The 16,504-nt window shown below is 40.8% G+C and overlaps 1 protein-coding gene across 2 annotated transcripts in view; it reads left to right on the plus strand.

Annotated features, from left to right (window-relative positions):
• inpp5a (inositol polyphosphate-5-phosphatase A) overlaps positions 1-16,504 on the plus strand; it is a 171,225-nt gene that overhangs the window by 115,768 nt on the left and 38,953 nt on the right. For both annotated transcript variants that reach the window (XM_079249303.1, XM_079249304.1), the window contains exon 9: positions 5,675-5,759. In XM_079249303.1, the coding sequence (XP_079105429.1) occupies positions 5,675-5,759 (85 nt within the window). The remainder of the gene's footprint in view (positions 1-5,674; positions 5,760-16,504) is intronic.

A 16,504-nucleotide genomic window follows, 5' to 3' on the forward strand; every position in this document is an offset into this window, starting at 1 on the left:
CAAAACTAAATCACTCTTCTTTCCTAACCTTTGAGTGACCGCTGTAACACTCTCGCACCCCCTTCAACGGCGTATCTTGCCTGCACGCTGTTCTTATTGGGGTGGGCGTTACTAGGGAGATGGGTGACTAGCAGTGGGACGGTGGTAAGCTTGTCCTGCAGAGTCAAAGGTCCCGTCAGCGGCCACCTTCGGCCTATTCAGAAAGACGTCACCAGCAGATTCTTCACAATGTTAACATTCGCCCAAATTCTCGACATTTACTTACAATGGATGACGATGCTCAGCCTTGCTATTGTGTGCGAAGTCCAATCTGACTGGCCAGTTCATGGGAAGTCAGCTTGTCGGTGTAGTGATGACATGGCCTCTCGTTGCACCCTCATAATCCCACATAGACTGACTGTTATGGCTCAGTTTAGCTGTCAGTCACGGCGTATAATCCGATGAGGAGTCAGTGGCAGTTGAGGCTGGCGTTGAGGAGAAAGATTCAAGTCTAGGCGAGATTTTTTTGTTATCACGATTGAGACGCTGACAGTGTACTTGAATATGTTTTTAGTATGTTTGTTCACTTCCATGACGGCTTGTTCGCATGTGGGATGTTCGTTGCGGCGAATGTCCGCTGGGTGCTTTGTGTTGGAGGTTTAAGGAGCCTGGGAGCAGAGTCCGAGGCCGTGTAATAAATTAGCGTCTGACCCCTGTCGTTGTGCGGGCCCCTCTTGGAAGACCTGATGAAGGCCCCAGCCCAAACCCCAGTGAGAATGTCCCATGTGAAGAGGCTCTTTCAGGGGTGTCACTGCGCTGTGAATTGGCCAGGAGAAAGCATGTTTATAGACTGTGTAAAAGAGTGTGTCTTTGTGGGAGAATGTCACTGACACTGTTACAGTTTGCCTGAATGAACTGTGATGACGAGGCTAATGGGGGCCCCCGCCCAGGGTGAGGGTCATCGAAAGAAGCCACTCCCCCCTCCTGCTTCTAAAAGCTCTGGACCCCCCACCCTAAGGCCCCTTTCACGCCCAGTAGCTGTAGCTAATGTTGCAATTCTTCGCTACTTCACAAAGGCCACGAAAAAAGTCAACTTTCACACCAGCAGGTCAGCATGAGTGCTTTAGGAAATGATCGTGTAAACAGAGCGTTACCTTCTGACCTGTGGCTGATACCTTGGAGCCGCAGACAAAAACGGCCCGGCTGTGGGTATTAGACATGGCTGTTAGCAGGAGAAAGATGTGGGGCTTGGGAGAAACGTGCTACTATACTCCTTATCCTCCTTTCTCACTTCATCCATCCTGTCATATGAGTGACCGCCTCACACTCATATATTTTTTGCATAAAATTTTTCTGCTGTCATTCTCAGAAACTTCTTCAAACTATTCATTTTGTTTACTTATGGGAGGAAAATATGGAAGTTATACATCAGTTCCCACGTTTCTGAGTACCGCTGCAGTCAGCTTTCTTTCTTCTGCCCTCCATTTGGCCCAGTAGGACAGTGTTTCTATCCAGAGAAGTCTCTTAGCACCAGAGTGAAAGGGCATTAATAACTTCAATCCCAGTTTGAGTTCACTGATGAGCCACAACAAGCGTAGATTCGTACACAGGCGTAGTCTGTTTAATTTAAGAATATAAGATATAAGAATGGTAAAGTGTAACATGTCAAGGGGGTTTTAAAGCTTTTACAACCACAAACCAAAGACCTACGGGAGATCTTTGGGGCTTTAAATGGACCCATGTGAAAAGATACATTATCTTGTCTGATTTAAGGAGAAGTAGATTTAGTGGATCCAGTATTACCTTTACTGTTTCTGAGCCATGTAGGTTTGTTTTTACATGTTTGTAACATGGTGTGGTGTGGCAATCCAGTTACATATGATGAAATGACAGATTCTTTAGTTGGGATGTAAAGATTATAGATTTACTGGGTATGATTATTAAATAAATATTCATGGTTTCATGGTGGTTAATATTCTTGTAAACAACTTTATAGCGGTACATTAACACTGTCAACCAGTGTGAAAACGTGAAAGTGAACTCTGAACTCTTCTCTACAAGTGGATGAACTGATTTAACAACTACTTGAATGTGCATGGAAATATGAGGAGCAGTGATGCATGACAACGTTTGAAACAAATGTCCCCATTCAGGTATGTGAAGCTTTCCCAGGTCATTAACTCATTGGCCTCAAAGACGTCTTTGGACGTCTCTTTGAATCGTTCACTGCCAAAGGTGCCAAAAGTTGTCTTTTGTGGTCGATTTATCTGGGTGTGTGCATTAAAATGTTCCCAAAATTCATGGTCCGAGCGCACCCAAAGCATCATGAACATGCTCAGAGCGTACCCCGAAACGCCCGGAGTTATTCACCTGGCCAGATTAGCTCTCTATGTCTGTAGTCCCAGAACTGATTTATTTTGTGGGTCCTGAAAGATTCTCCAGAATCCTGGCAGTATAGGCTCTGTGCTAAAGCAATGGCTGGCGGCCAATGACTTCATCAAAACTTAGAATGACTCGTTTCCCATAGCAACCGACGGAAAGGAAAGCTAAACACATTGCAACAGACCCCGTCCATCTCTTGCATAGTTATTATTAACAAAGGACCCCCATTAAAATCTACATTTGCAGAAATTAATTTATTCCCACTGCTTTCAAAACCTTCAGTAGTTAGTAAATTTGGTGAATTTGTCACTTTTTTCCTTATTTTAACTAAAGTGTCTAAATTGGGTGTTTTGTTTACCACTGTTGTGTTTTATTGTCTGCAGCATCTGAGCCAGGCTTAAAAAGTGTTTCTTTTGTCAATGACAGAAAACAAAATTTTTCTGATTTGGATTCTAACCTTTGGAGTCATAGACGTTCAGTGTTTCCTCATGTTTACAAACAAAAAATGATTGCCTCTACGAGGGAACATGATTGAAAGTGAAGATGAATTGTGAGAAGACCATGGAAAACACTGTAAAATTTAGGTTTTTGTGGCACGGTGAGTTAATCTCCATCCAACCCCTTCGTCCTCCACATGGTTGGCCTCATTGCAGAGCGAGAAGAAATCTGCGTCTCAGCCATAGACTGTATATGAAGAGATGGACGGAGTCTCCGTAACGTCTTCCATAGTTTTCTGAAGAGCTGAATTGAAGCTCGGTGGGCGGTTCCTACCGTTGCCATGTTGGCAGCGTCATGTGCGTCGTCTCGCCCGGAAAATACAAATATGGGCAAAGAGGTGGAGCTGAGAGGGCAGCCGTGAGCGTCATGGCGGATGATTGACATCGAGTGAACTCCGAGCTTTCTGTTGCTAAAAGCTAACCGAGCTAATCCGGAGATAACGGGAGCTACCCAGCTAACGGAGGTAAGTCACGTTGTTAACCAGCTAAAAACCGCAGTTGTTCTCCGTTTGTCTTACTTGAAGCCAGAGATTGGTATCTGTCAATCAAAAGGACATGCCCCTAAATTTGCCAAACTTTGAGATTAAATTACTTAAAAACGGGCGCGTTAGAAATTTTTTTACTTCCCTCAAAGTTGTCATGAAGGTAAACCTGACCTATAAACCGAAAATGGATTTTTGAACCAGGCTGTAAACATGTTTATTTCTGCCGTGAAGTTGGCCTTTTTAACATGGGAGTCTATAGGGATTTGCTCTGTTTTGCAGCCAGCCCCTAGTGGATGTAGGGGGAACTATCTATCTATCTCTGTGTTGGCACTGCTAATGGGACTTCCACATAGGCTTCACTTTTAACCGCCGTAGGTTGCCGCTTGGTCTCAGCAGAGAAATCACTCAGGAAAACGTCCAACACAACTGTTTTCTCTTTTATGCCAACAAAACTACCACATACTCTCCTATATTATCAGGTTTGTGAAGACCAGTTGAATACTTTATTACTTAATTCAAGTATTTCCAGAGTATTCTTGGTCCCATTAGCAGTGCCAACACAGAGATAGATAGTACCTGCATTAAGAGACCAAACTATTTAATCATGTTACATTTGTTCGCAGAGCTAAAATCTTTTAACAGCATTAGGATCATTATTTGGAAAGAAACTGGTTTTCCATCAAACCAATGTTTCAGATGTTTAGGAAAAAATCAGACATTAGTAATGACACTAGTTTTTCAAAAGATCTTTTTAGATTGTGCTCAAATTAATAATCCAACACGCTTTCTCCTGACCAGATGACGGCGCAGTGACGCCCCCTGGAAGAGCCTCTTCACATGGGATGTTCTCACTTGGCAAAAAGTTACTTGTTGCAACCAAATTTGTACCAAAGAGAGATCTATTTCAATAAACTGATGAAAAATGAATAAAAAGATCATAGTGTACCATCTTCATATTGATCCGTTTTACAAGAACGGGATAGAAATGTGATCTAATAAACTGTTTAATAAAAGGGAATGTGAAATGACTACCTCTCCATTTCACATAACAGCCGTGCTCTTTGCCTGCAGAGAAGAAGTAGTTGTGCTTTTACGACAGCCGGCCCAGACTAGAGACCCACAGCTAAGAAAAGCTCTTTCTCTCTTTACAGCCTCATAAATATATTGTTATCTTTGCCTGGGAAGTCCACGGTGAGATTTATCCACACGATTAGTGGAGATAGCGAGCCAAGCATCCTGAATCATTAATTACACAAGGGCCAGCACTACATCCACCTTAATTTCCAATCTCTGCTCTGTACAAGAGTCGCTTTTAAGTAGGTGATGAGGCATAGGAGTTCATTATATGTCGCTTAGGTGCATTTTTTTTTAAGCACTGAGATGTTGATTCTGTGTTGAACTTGTAGAGATTTGGAATCAGTCCATGGCAGAGAGGATCTATACTTATAGGTTAAAGATTGCCGTGTATGTAGTCCATTAAAACATTAGCATGACTTTGATACAGCTAAAGTATAGATATGATTGCAGTTCATTGTGTGTCACCTTTTAACACGATGTGATATAGACAGTCAAACATCTGAATGCCTGTCCCCAGATTTAGTTTTTATTAAAGTCAGGGAAAAATAATCTCGCCACCAAACCCAACATGTATTTTTGCCTTCAACCTTTCTGAGCTGTAGAAACGAATGGAGTCTGGACTCATTACCTCTCCCTTTGATCAGTGCAGTAAAGTGAATTTTCTGTCTTTCAAAGGACGTTATCAAGAGTTATTGATTTAATTGTGATGTCAGCTGAGAATTAACAGTTTAAACTAACTGCATGCTGACTCAAACCCCTGGCATGTCTGGGAAACGTACCGCAGACCTGTCCCAGAGGATGGAGTTAGCGTGTCTTTGAGATGGCATGAGTGCTGCAAAAGATGATCCCCGACCTGTATCAGTCATTCCATTTGGGCGCGTTTTCCTGAAGCAAATTACGGTGACGCGGGTTTTAATCTGAGTCCTTATTTACCATTTGTCCATAATATTGATATTTCAAGGTTCGTTGACCTTTAAACCTGAATAGAAATGCTCCTAACAGGCATTTGATATTTGTGTTGTGTGATTAATTTTTAATGCTGGCATTAATGTACAAGGTCTTATTAAATCTTAATAAAATGTCAGAGCTTTGCAATAAAAAGCCCCCCCCTTGTTGGAGTGCTCAAACCACCAGGTGGTGCTGGATACCTCATGAACTAAATTCCTGCAGGTCAGGGCAGCTCCTAATGATGGTTTAAAGATGTCCACTTCCTTCTAATAACTCTCGATCATTGTTTCTCGGCTTGTTTTGCAGGATCACAGACCACCGGTATGAGAAGCTGCCGTATTTCGTCTTTGGGGACTTTAACTTCAGGTTGGACTCGAAGGAAGTTATTGAGGTGAGTGTGATTCCTTTTGCACCTGACAGTTTAGCAATGCACGGCCTGATTCTGTAGGTTTCAGGGAAATACCTGCTCAGGGCCAAACTAACAGTCACATATATATGTGATAAAGTGCTGTTGAATTCATAGCAATATAAAGTGTGTTTGTGTGTATTAGACAGCAACAGTAATAAAGTAAAAGTGGTTTTAGTGGTCAACTGTCTCCTTAGAGTTATGAGTCATTTAACGCGTCAGCGTTGCTGCGCCAGCTGTGTTTGCCAACCGAACCTCCAAATGCATTGTTATGTTACGGTGCCATTTACTGCTCTTGCTCTTCCTCTACTGCGCCCTCCCTTCCCTCTTTCTGCCTCCTTCTCCGCCTCCTCTTGGTGCAAATGAGGCCAAAGAGAGCTAAGGCAGTGCAGTCATTCAGCATTGTCCATGAAAAGATGAGGGGGAGTCGGGAAGGGGACGGATGAGGTGGTGGGGGGTGTTAGCGGCATAACAAGTCATAAAAGCCCACCGCAGACAGTGATGTCCTATGATAACAGAGTGGGAGAGACACTTGTTGGCCGATCCTTTCCGGCACAATGGTGCTCGAATCAGTGGGCCTGTTCAAGGTGTGGGCATTGTTGGTTTCAACTGGAGCCCCATTCAGGGGAGTGGGAAGAGGAGGGAAAACTGTCTGAATGGAGAGCTCCAAGGCTCAAATGACTTAGGAAGCACTTCACTCTGTGTGGCAGGCCGTTATCCGGCCGCTAGCGGAAGAACTAAACCAGCACCTCCTTCAGAAGCGGCCGACTAAGTAGGATGGACATCACATGTTTTTACTTAGCAATCTATCAGGGGCATTGATTAATTGCCTCAAAGTTTGTGCAGTACATTTGATTTTGGTGCTGTAATTGGATCACATCGACCCCGCTGGTCATATGAACATGCGTTGCTTTGGAGATAATAAATGCGAGTTCAGACTTGGCAGCAGCACATGCGCAAACACTGAGGCTATTCAGCAGTCAGATTGTGTAATTATATGTCACCTGGCATGCATTTAGGTTGCCACATTGATATTATTTCAATGACAGAGTGTTTTATGTACTATCTGAGCTGCTGGGATAAAAGGCGCTGTGTTCTGCTCGCCGGAGGAAACTGCATTTTTATGGATTATGGACGCATTAAGCTAAAAGAAATATAAAAGCCAATAAAACATGGTCAGATAAATTGATTCGGATAAGATCTGTCTTTATCCTGGTCGTGTTCGCGCTCTTGTCTTCGCCACTCTGTGGTAGGTAAGCTCTCGCCCTCGCCGTTGTCTCCACCTCTCTGAAACGCTGTTTGACTGCAGCAGGGGGTCACGACCCCTTTTCCAAGGATGTGTTAGGCTTGCATCAGTGTGTGTCCATCTCTGCCCCCTCTCTCCTTTCTTATGCACCTTGGCCCCATTCACTTACACATTCCCATCCAGCAATCAAATCAGCGTGGCAGCAGTCATGTGTGCGGCGGGGGCTTTTAAGAGTTTCCTTCAGGAAGTTAGGGCAGGCAAAAATCACACACAAACTCATGCTGTTTTAGTAAAGGTTTGTCAACTTATTGACTGTTTAATGGGGACAACAAAATAGCTGATGGTATCATTTGTGTGATATATTTTAATAACCCCCCCAAACAGACACACACGCGATGCTCAAGCTCCAACGATGCAAGCAGCGACCTGCATGTTAGCAGGCCAAGAGAGCCGCAGTGTCACCGATAAACAAATGGCCTGAAACCTCCACGCAGGATGTAACTCACAGCTGGGGGGCCGTTTTCAGCCCTTTAATGACAATTAATGTCAACAGCACAATTAGTGCACATCTACTGAAGTGCTTAACTGTAGATGGGCTGCTGGCGGATCGATCGTCCATACTTATCCGCAGATTGATTCCGACACGGGGAGGTTGGCTTTTCTTTCTCACCGTCTGAGTCTCTCTTTTTGTTTTTTTTTTTTGTTTTTTTTTTTGCTGCCATTTATGTTTCCAATTCAGTTCATGGAAAAACTCGCAAAACTTCCCTCAGAGGAACAGATTCATTGCCATGTTTACTGGAGGAGGTAAGTGCAATATCCGCGATGCATTTTTTACTTGAGTGGAGAAAAATGCAGCTTCTGAAGCCTCACTTTGAGAGTCACTGGATCAGAAAGTACCTTAGTGCATTTTTGTACAGCTGCACCACTTCCCTTCTTTTTTGCCCATTGTAGATGACCAGGCTGTGAACAACCACTGGAACAGGGTTATATAGAGATGTGTGTGTGTGTGCGTGGAAAAAGAGGTGGGTTTGTTATTGTCAGAAGGCAAATTCCAGGTGGCAAATTCCTGGCATGCTTATGCGGCAGGATCAGTAACCACAGACCTGCAGCCCACCCCTCTTCTGCCCAGCTCGGGCAACCCCATTAATTGTGTCCGACAGAGGGAATTGGTTTCAATTGACCCCCATTCAGTGGCCCTTTGACTGGCAGACAAAAGACACAGCCACGTGGAGACTAATGCTGGGGCTGAGCAACCTGGAGGTGGTCCAGGCCCCACCAGCCTCCGCTCTCCTCTCCCATGGGTCTTATTGCTTGAGCTTGATCATGCTCTGCATCGGTGCTGATAAAACAGAAAGGCACAAAGGAAGAAATGTGGAGATTTTGTCTGACATAATGTGATGTACTACAAAGTACTTATTGATTTACACGTCGTTTTTCACCAATGTTATCAGGCACTCATGTTCTGTCTGTTAGTCCCTGCTTTGAAGAAAGTTTTAAAGGAAGGTTTCTCTCTGATTGATGCAAACAAACAGGCATGTAAGAGAAATGTGAGCCCCTGTTTGACCCATCTTCAGCTATAAGAACTGCTGATTGTTGGTCACACGGTGATAGAAACTGATAACATGAGTGGGTCAAGCAATAATGGAGCCATTTGTTTACACATGCACAGACAGTGTTTGTACACCATTCAGATTGTGTTTTAGGGTTTTTCCCTTTCAGACGTGTCACCCTTTTCTTTTAAAAGTTTTTATTGTAATTAATCACAAGTGCATTCAGAAAAGCATATTGTACATAATCTACTTTGGAATACTGCTTCAAAAGAACAAAACACACCAGCTTTTTTTGTAATAAGATCAAATATATATCACAAAGAAAGATTTCAAGATTTAGTTGTTAAACAGTAAAATGTCTCTAAACACAAAGAACAATATCTGAAGGTAAATTTTAGCCATCAGGTGTGTTTCCTGCTGGAATGTAGACAAATCAGGAACCTTGGTACTTCTGGGTTGTTGGGCAGAAGTTGATGTTTCAGCAGAAAAATAAAGATAATGACCCCAAGCTTGTGCAAATATTAATTTAATATTCAATTCAACATTTCTTTTAAAAGGAAAAATGACTTATAAAATGCAGAAGCCTCTAAACGTTAGCCTATAAAGGTTCTGCAATAACTCCATGAAATAATGCAGAATTTTGAAGGCGTTTAAAGCGAGCGTGCACTTCCCTCCCTGTTTGGTTTGGTTTATTAAGGATCCTCATTAGCTGTAGCAAGCTACAGCTATTCTTTCTGGGGTCTGGCACAATTATTATATCAAAACCAAAAACTTGTAAAAAGTTACACAGTACATCAGCACTTCAGTTCAATCCAGGAATACAAACTATCAAAATCATCTCTTTACATCCATTTTTACATAAGTACATGCATGCATGTAATGTCCATTCATATTACATCCTATCATGTAAACTAGTCATTCACAAAAAATACGCTTACTTATAATTGGATATCAACTTATATATTTGATTATCTATAATAGAAATCTTCAAGTACACCTCTATCCACATGGCCAATTTGTTTACTCTATTGCACATTCATTTGTATTTATTATACTTTTATCACCAAACCCTTATAGTTATGATCTATATAGATACCTGTACTTTTGAAAAATAGTCTTTTACTAAAATGTTTAAGTTTTTTAGGTCAGTGGTCAATTTAATGTTCTTTGATAGAGAATTCCATATTTTCATGCCTCTATACATAACAGTTCTTTTTATGGGATCTGATTTTGCTTTAGGCAAGCTAAAATTTCCATCTGTATTATATAGATACTCTGTATGGACAGACTGAAGATTCAGTGTGATGCCTGAAGCAGTCGGCTTGTAACTGGGAAGTTGGGAGTTCGATTCCTGGCTTCCCCTGACTATGTCCTTGGGCAAGACACTGAACCCTAAGTTGCCCCCCGATTTGGATAAAAGCATCAGCTAAATGACTGTAGAATAGAATAATTCATTAGAGAAAATCTGGACTGGAAATCCCTCTGTTTTACTAATCTCTTCTGACCATCCAGAGAGTTGTCAGAAACCATTTATCTGACTTGTCATAACAATTCCAGTTTTCCCCCTACATACACAAACACCTCAACTGGTCTGTTCACATTAACAGTTTAAAACTGAACTAGTTGTCTTCATGCCATAGCTTCATGCTTCGTCTTGTGTCTGCAATTAAACAAGTATTTAAGTTTGTCAACTAGCAATGATATGATTAAATAAGACAAAAGTGAAAACGAGCTAAACAGCAACTAGATGCACTCATTTCTGTTTCAGGTGACCTTCAACAGGTCTGCTTAATAGTCAGCTTCTTCTTCTGTGGTCCATATTTAGTTAGTTAGCATCGATTCTACAATAATTTTCATTGCATTGTTATATATTTGAAGCATACAAAACTCTCACAATACATTCAGACGGCTTATAAAATACTCAAACTTGCCGTATATTCCACTGTGTGTGGTTAATGAGTGACTCCAGACACAGATCTGCTGTAACTAGAATTTACTTATTAATTATTCATCATGAGTGATAAAAGTTTGACCGAAATCTGCAATACATATATTACTAGTCAATATTTCAATAATTGTTTGTTCATTTTTTTGTTTTTTATTTTAATATCTTGATTTTTTTTACATTTGGTCCAAAAACTGATAGATGTACTTAAATCCTTACAGTTAACAATTATTACTGTGGGTATAGATCAGAGTCACCATTGTGAAACGTTGCAAAAGAGTAAGATCTTATATATATATATATATATATATATATATATATATATAATATGTGTGTGTATATATATATATATATATATATATATGTGTGTGTATATATATATATATATATATATATGTGTGTGTATATATATATATATATATATATATATATATGTGTGTGTATATATATATATATATATATATGTGTGTGTATATATATATATATATATATATATATATATATATATATATATATATATATATATATATATATATATATATATATATATATATGTGTGTATGTGTATATATATATATATATATATATATGTGTGTATATATATATATATATATATATATATATATATATATATATATGTGTGTATATATATATATATATATGTGTGTGTGTGTGTGTGTGTGTGTGTGTGTGTGTGTGTGTGTGTGTGTGCCTTTTGTAGGTCCCTCAGTTCTTGGATGTGTTAGAAAAAGCTCAAATTTAGAGGATTGTTTGAATGATATCATCATTTAACTTTCCTTTAAATTTCTCTGTGTGTCTGTGTGAGGGTCCTTCTGCTCCAGGATTGTGATCTGTGTCAGGAAGCAGCGCTACATAACAAATATTGATGCATTCACATCTTTAAAAAAAAGTAGAAGAAAGATAAAAGGCTACTTCTGTTTTAGTTCCATGTTAAAGATAAAAAAAAAACAGGGATGTATGAATGAGGGAGTGTATACGGTGTAGGTGTGTGTGCTGAGGTGGCAATGAATCAGCAGGATGGATGACAGGCTCAGGGCTCTGTGCCTGAACTCCCAGTATATTTAAAATCCCTCCTAATTAAACTTAATAGAATGTAAATTTAATATCTGCAGAGATTGTATGCTGCTGGCCGCCCTGCTCCAATTTAAGGATTGATAGAGGCCAGCTGGGGGGTTAATTGCTGACTTGATCTACTGTCGCCCAGACATGCTGTGGGGCTGTTTTAATTGAGGCTGATCTGCTGGTACACGGGCAGATTTCATTAGACACACTGGCCTGTTGCTGAGCACATCAGCACCCCCTGTCTGCATCAGCTGGAAGTGCATGGACAAGGGTGGGAGGGGGGGCACAGAGGAGGTGGACCCAACCGGGCATCAATCTCTCTTCCTTTGTCCTGTGTCCTTTCTCTCGCTTGAGCAGCATGAAATTAAAGGTGGGGCCTGAGACTGTCCCTGTTCTAAATGAATGCTGTAAAATGCCTTGTAATGACAGTCCAGCATGATGGATCATTCATTTTTCCTCACAGTGGAATTACTCAGTGCACACACACTCACATGCTCACACAAACACACGCACACTCATACACACATGCAGCAGTGAGACACACAAAAGCAAGCATTTAATAAATATAGATACATGTTTTCTTTCTGCAGCTTGTACAGGCAACATCTCACTGAGATTTTTCACCTATTTATAATTGAGGAAGCAGACTAAAAACGTGATTATCTAAATAAAGGAGGGAAACAGAAGAGTGTGTGTGTTATCTGCAGTCGAAGCCAACAGTTCATCAGGTAGTTGATGGCCATTGTCCTGGCTGCTGAACCTCGCGTTGGTAAAAACATTTGCACTAGTAAAGCTGAAACATCCCCCACTCCCCCTTTTTAGTCCGACTTTGACTTGCATGTGTCTTTCTGGCCAGCTATAAATCAAAAGGCTGCCGGTGTAATTAAGTGTACACTACATTAGTCAGGCTAATTAATTTTGGGGGCCATCCATCCGTTAACCAGTGGGGCAGCACTGATTGGGCCTCTGTTCTCTGGAACCCCTGACACCAGGGACTGTGACCCTCCCTGGCTGCCCTCAGCTTCCCAAATATACTTTATTTACACACATGCATGTGTACACACAGCTTTCCCATGGTTGGACTGAAGAGAAATACATTTATTCCAATAACTGACATCTTTTTTCTATCATAATCATTCAGGATAGCGTTATTGCTATCTTACTGGAGAAGTGTTTTCTATTTGACTATATTTATTGCTAGATCAAACTGTATTGACATATAGTGCGACTGGCCTACTAAATCAATATACTTTTCTGTGAAACACACCCCAACAAACATTGTCTTAATTGTCTCGAAGCAGTAAAACCTCATTCGTTTAAATGCAAGTCGAAACAGTTATTAGCACCTACTATTTGACCCACGTCCTATTTATGGCCTGGCAGGTGACGGCTGCTGTGATATTTCCTCACAATACAATAAAGGCATTTTATCTGGCAAGAGGAGTCCAATCTATCACAATGAGGGCCCATTATATCACTGATAACCCATCTGGATATAGAGGGAGACTATTCCCGCTAGACAACAGTGGCCGTTCTCTCTCTCTCTCTCTCTCTCTCTCTCTCTCTCTCTCTCTCTCTCCTTTCTGTTTGCTTTCTATGCTAATGAATACAGCTCTGGAGACACAGAGGAAAGAAAGAGTTCGGCAATGAGGGCGTAACTTGAGCGATGCAGCTTTGATGGGCGCGCTGTCCATATAATTAAAACGTTGGCAAATGAAGAACAAGCAGTGGCTTCTGTTGGTTCTGCTCATTAACAACAGGCCGTTTGAGCCCGGCGCCAGTCATGCTACTGCCATTGTGTACTCGGAGGAGCTAGTTGGGGAGGTGGAGGGGTGTACTGTGACTGGCAGCTGGGAACACCATGCCAACGGTGGGGTGGTGTGACAAACCAAGCCAAAGATGAGCGCAGAGCCTGGCACCAGCAGGGACTGTGAGGGAACGTTGCCTCGTAGGCCCCCGGCGTTGGTCCCGGTCAGGGATGTAACCCGAGTTAGCCTTCAAGTCCAGCTGGAGCTTTTGATGAGAGGTTTCTTTTTACTCCAAACTAAATCTGTTAACCGGCTACTGGATGAATTTAAATTGTATTAAAAGTGAGGATTTTCTGATGCATTTTTGATTGGGTTATTTTTTATTATTAGATAATGAAACTTTTGCTAAGTTTTTCAAAATACCAAGAAAAATAAGTGGAAAAACTTTTTTTTTTTTTAATTTTTATAATTTAGCCATTCAGAAAGCATCCAGTTATAGTCATGTTTAAATTTGTATTTTATGTCTCAATATGGTGACTGTTGTTTATATTTTTTGTGCGTTCTAAAACCCTGCAATCAAAAAACCTTCCAGGGCTTCATCTGGTGCTTATTCAGGCCAGAGATCTGAGACTCTGGTCCTCAATCGCCATGTCCTGCAGATTTTAGATGTTTCCCTGCTCCAACTAACCTGATTCAAATTAAATGGGTGCGAGTTTGTTGCCATGTTTTGCACAATGACCCTGTAATAAGGATCACTTGTGTTGAAGCTGGGAAACAACTGAAACCTGTGGGATAGTGGCCATCGAGGACTGGAGTTTGAGATTCTTGATTTTTGCGGATGAATTAATAAATCTTTCATTTTTAAGATATAAATAATGAGAGAGTAATATCAATTTAAAAGACAATTTTTATTGTTTATTTAGTTAATCCAAATAAATATTTTGTTATCTCGCTATAATAAAGGAAACCAATAATGCTGAGATTCTTAAAGCTGAAAACCAACATTTATTTATTTATTTATTCAATTTATGTCCTTAAAGAAGAAAATCAACTTAAAATAAAATCCCAAAACAGCTACATTTATTATGAGTCAGTTAGTGGTTTTTTTGCAGCTACATATATGCTGCCTCATCTGTAAAATCTACAGAAAGGAAAGCAAGATAATAAAATCATTTGTAGTTCTCTTGAGAAAAAAAGATTTAATACATTCTTGTACCTTATAGGCCATGATGTTGTCGAGTTTCAGGCACACTGTATAAATATCTCAAATCTAATCACTGATAAAAATCTAATAAGTATCACTTTTTCCAAATTAAGTATTACCTCAAATAAATTATGACTAATATTTTGGCTGCCTTCTTGCGGTATCTTTGCTTTGCCGATTGTTTGTTTCGTCTTGTATTATTCAGGATGGACCCCATCTTTGAAGTCCCAGAGAGGCACAGCGGCAGATAACAGTGATGCTATTATTTAGTCCAGATGAAATGTGCCATAAACTGTGAAGGATAGGGATCTCTTTGTGCCTGGTACATAGTGTCCAGCTTGTATGATGTCAGTCTATTTTTGACTAATGCAGTCCTCAGCCTTTGTAAAAACAGAGCACAATAATAGTTTTTTTTCTTCCTCTGAAGGATGGAGTGATCGTCTACATAACCCAAGTAGTCTCCTGGGGATTGTGCACAAACACAAACCATGTGCATAGTTATTTTCAGATTTTAATCATCATACTTTGTGCTAATACATATGCAGAGAAGTGTCCTCTTTAAGAATGACTACACATGGCTGAATTCACTGCCTGCACAACAAGTCAGTCAGACTGAATTTAAATCAGGCAACAATTTGCTGACCCCATTTTCCACAAAGTAAAAACTTAAATTAGCCATTTAATTGGTTAAAACCTTTATTTAGTAGACAAAGTCTAAAAGTGATTGGTTAGTACTGCAAATATGAATAAAATTATCATATTTCATCTGGTTAAAATATAAGTAAAGGCTTTTATTTTTCTAGTCTTTCGCTACAAAGGAGTTTCAGAAGAAACTGGGGCATTTTGAGTTGACCAGCTTTTTTGTTTCACCTTCAGAAGGACCTGACACCAAATCATCTTTCTACATAAAGATCTTTGATTAATTTGGAGAATCAGCCTTTAGTTTGTTTACAGCATTTCATCTCAATGGTGCACTTGTCCATCAGGGTGAGACAGAGAGAGACAGAGAGAGAGAGAGAGAGAGAGAGAGAGCGAGAGAGGTGTAGTTCAGCTAAGGAGAGGTAGAGAGAGAGGAAAAGAAGGTGCGGCTAGGAAGGAGGCGTCTTGACACCCCACCACAGGCGCTAGGCAACCATCTTGTGGGTGGGCTTTGTGATACATTTTACCAATTTTTCATGCCCATCCCTCTTGATGTGACCCCACTCAGGGCCCTTTATGCCCCTGACAGCTCCGCGCAGGAAAACATGCTGCCGCTCTGATAGCATGAAATCGGGAACAAAGACCCCCAAGGAGAGGAGAAGGGGGCCACCGAGGCACGCTGTGCTCCGGTCCCGCCTGGCTCTGGACACAAACAGATGTTAGGCCAGCCCCGGCTCTCACTGCCCCCACGAAAGAGGAGGCCCTCTCAGATAAATGAGCCCGAAAGGTTTTGTTTCAGGCCTCCTTTAAGACAAAAACCGGAGCCACTCCTTCTGAAAGGGCCCAGCAGTATGGTCGTCACAAATAAATCACGCAATGGAGACGAAGAGAGAGGCCCATGAATTCTCAATGTGGCCCTTAATAGGCCCTCTTAAATATGATGGGATATTTGTGTGTGGGTGTGAATGGAGCCTAGTGACTTTTAATGTCAGTGGGCAGAGTAGTTTAAAAGCCAATGGTGCCAACACTGGCTTTACAGCTTTGTTACAATGACCCATTCTGGAGGAACATCACTCTGCTCCTGACAGTACAGACTCACACTGGGAAATTTGTTGGCCAACTTGTTTAAATAATCCTAGCACTTCTTTAGACTCCCTTTTGCAACAGTAAAATGCTGGATCATCACTTGTTTGTTAAGTTAGCAAAGAAAAAAAAAGGCTAAGTGAGGGGAAAAAACAAAACCATAAATTAGATTAATTTCCCAAGTTTCAGCATTTTTTAGTGCAATGAAAAGAAATCTATAGTTGTAATTTGT

Source organism: Telmatherina bonti (genome assembly GCF_933228915.1).
Source record: "Telmatherina bonti genome assembly, chromosome: 11".
Lineage (NCBI taxonomy): Eukaryota > Metazoa > Chordata > Actinopteri > Atheriniformes > Telmatherinidae > Telmatherina > Telmatherina bonti.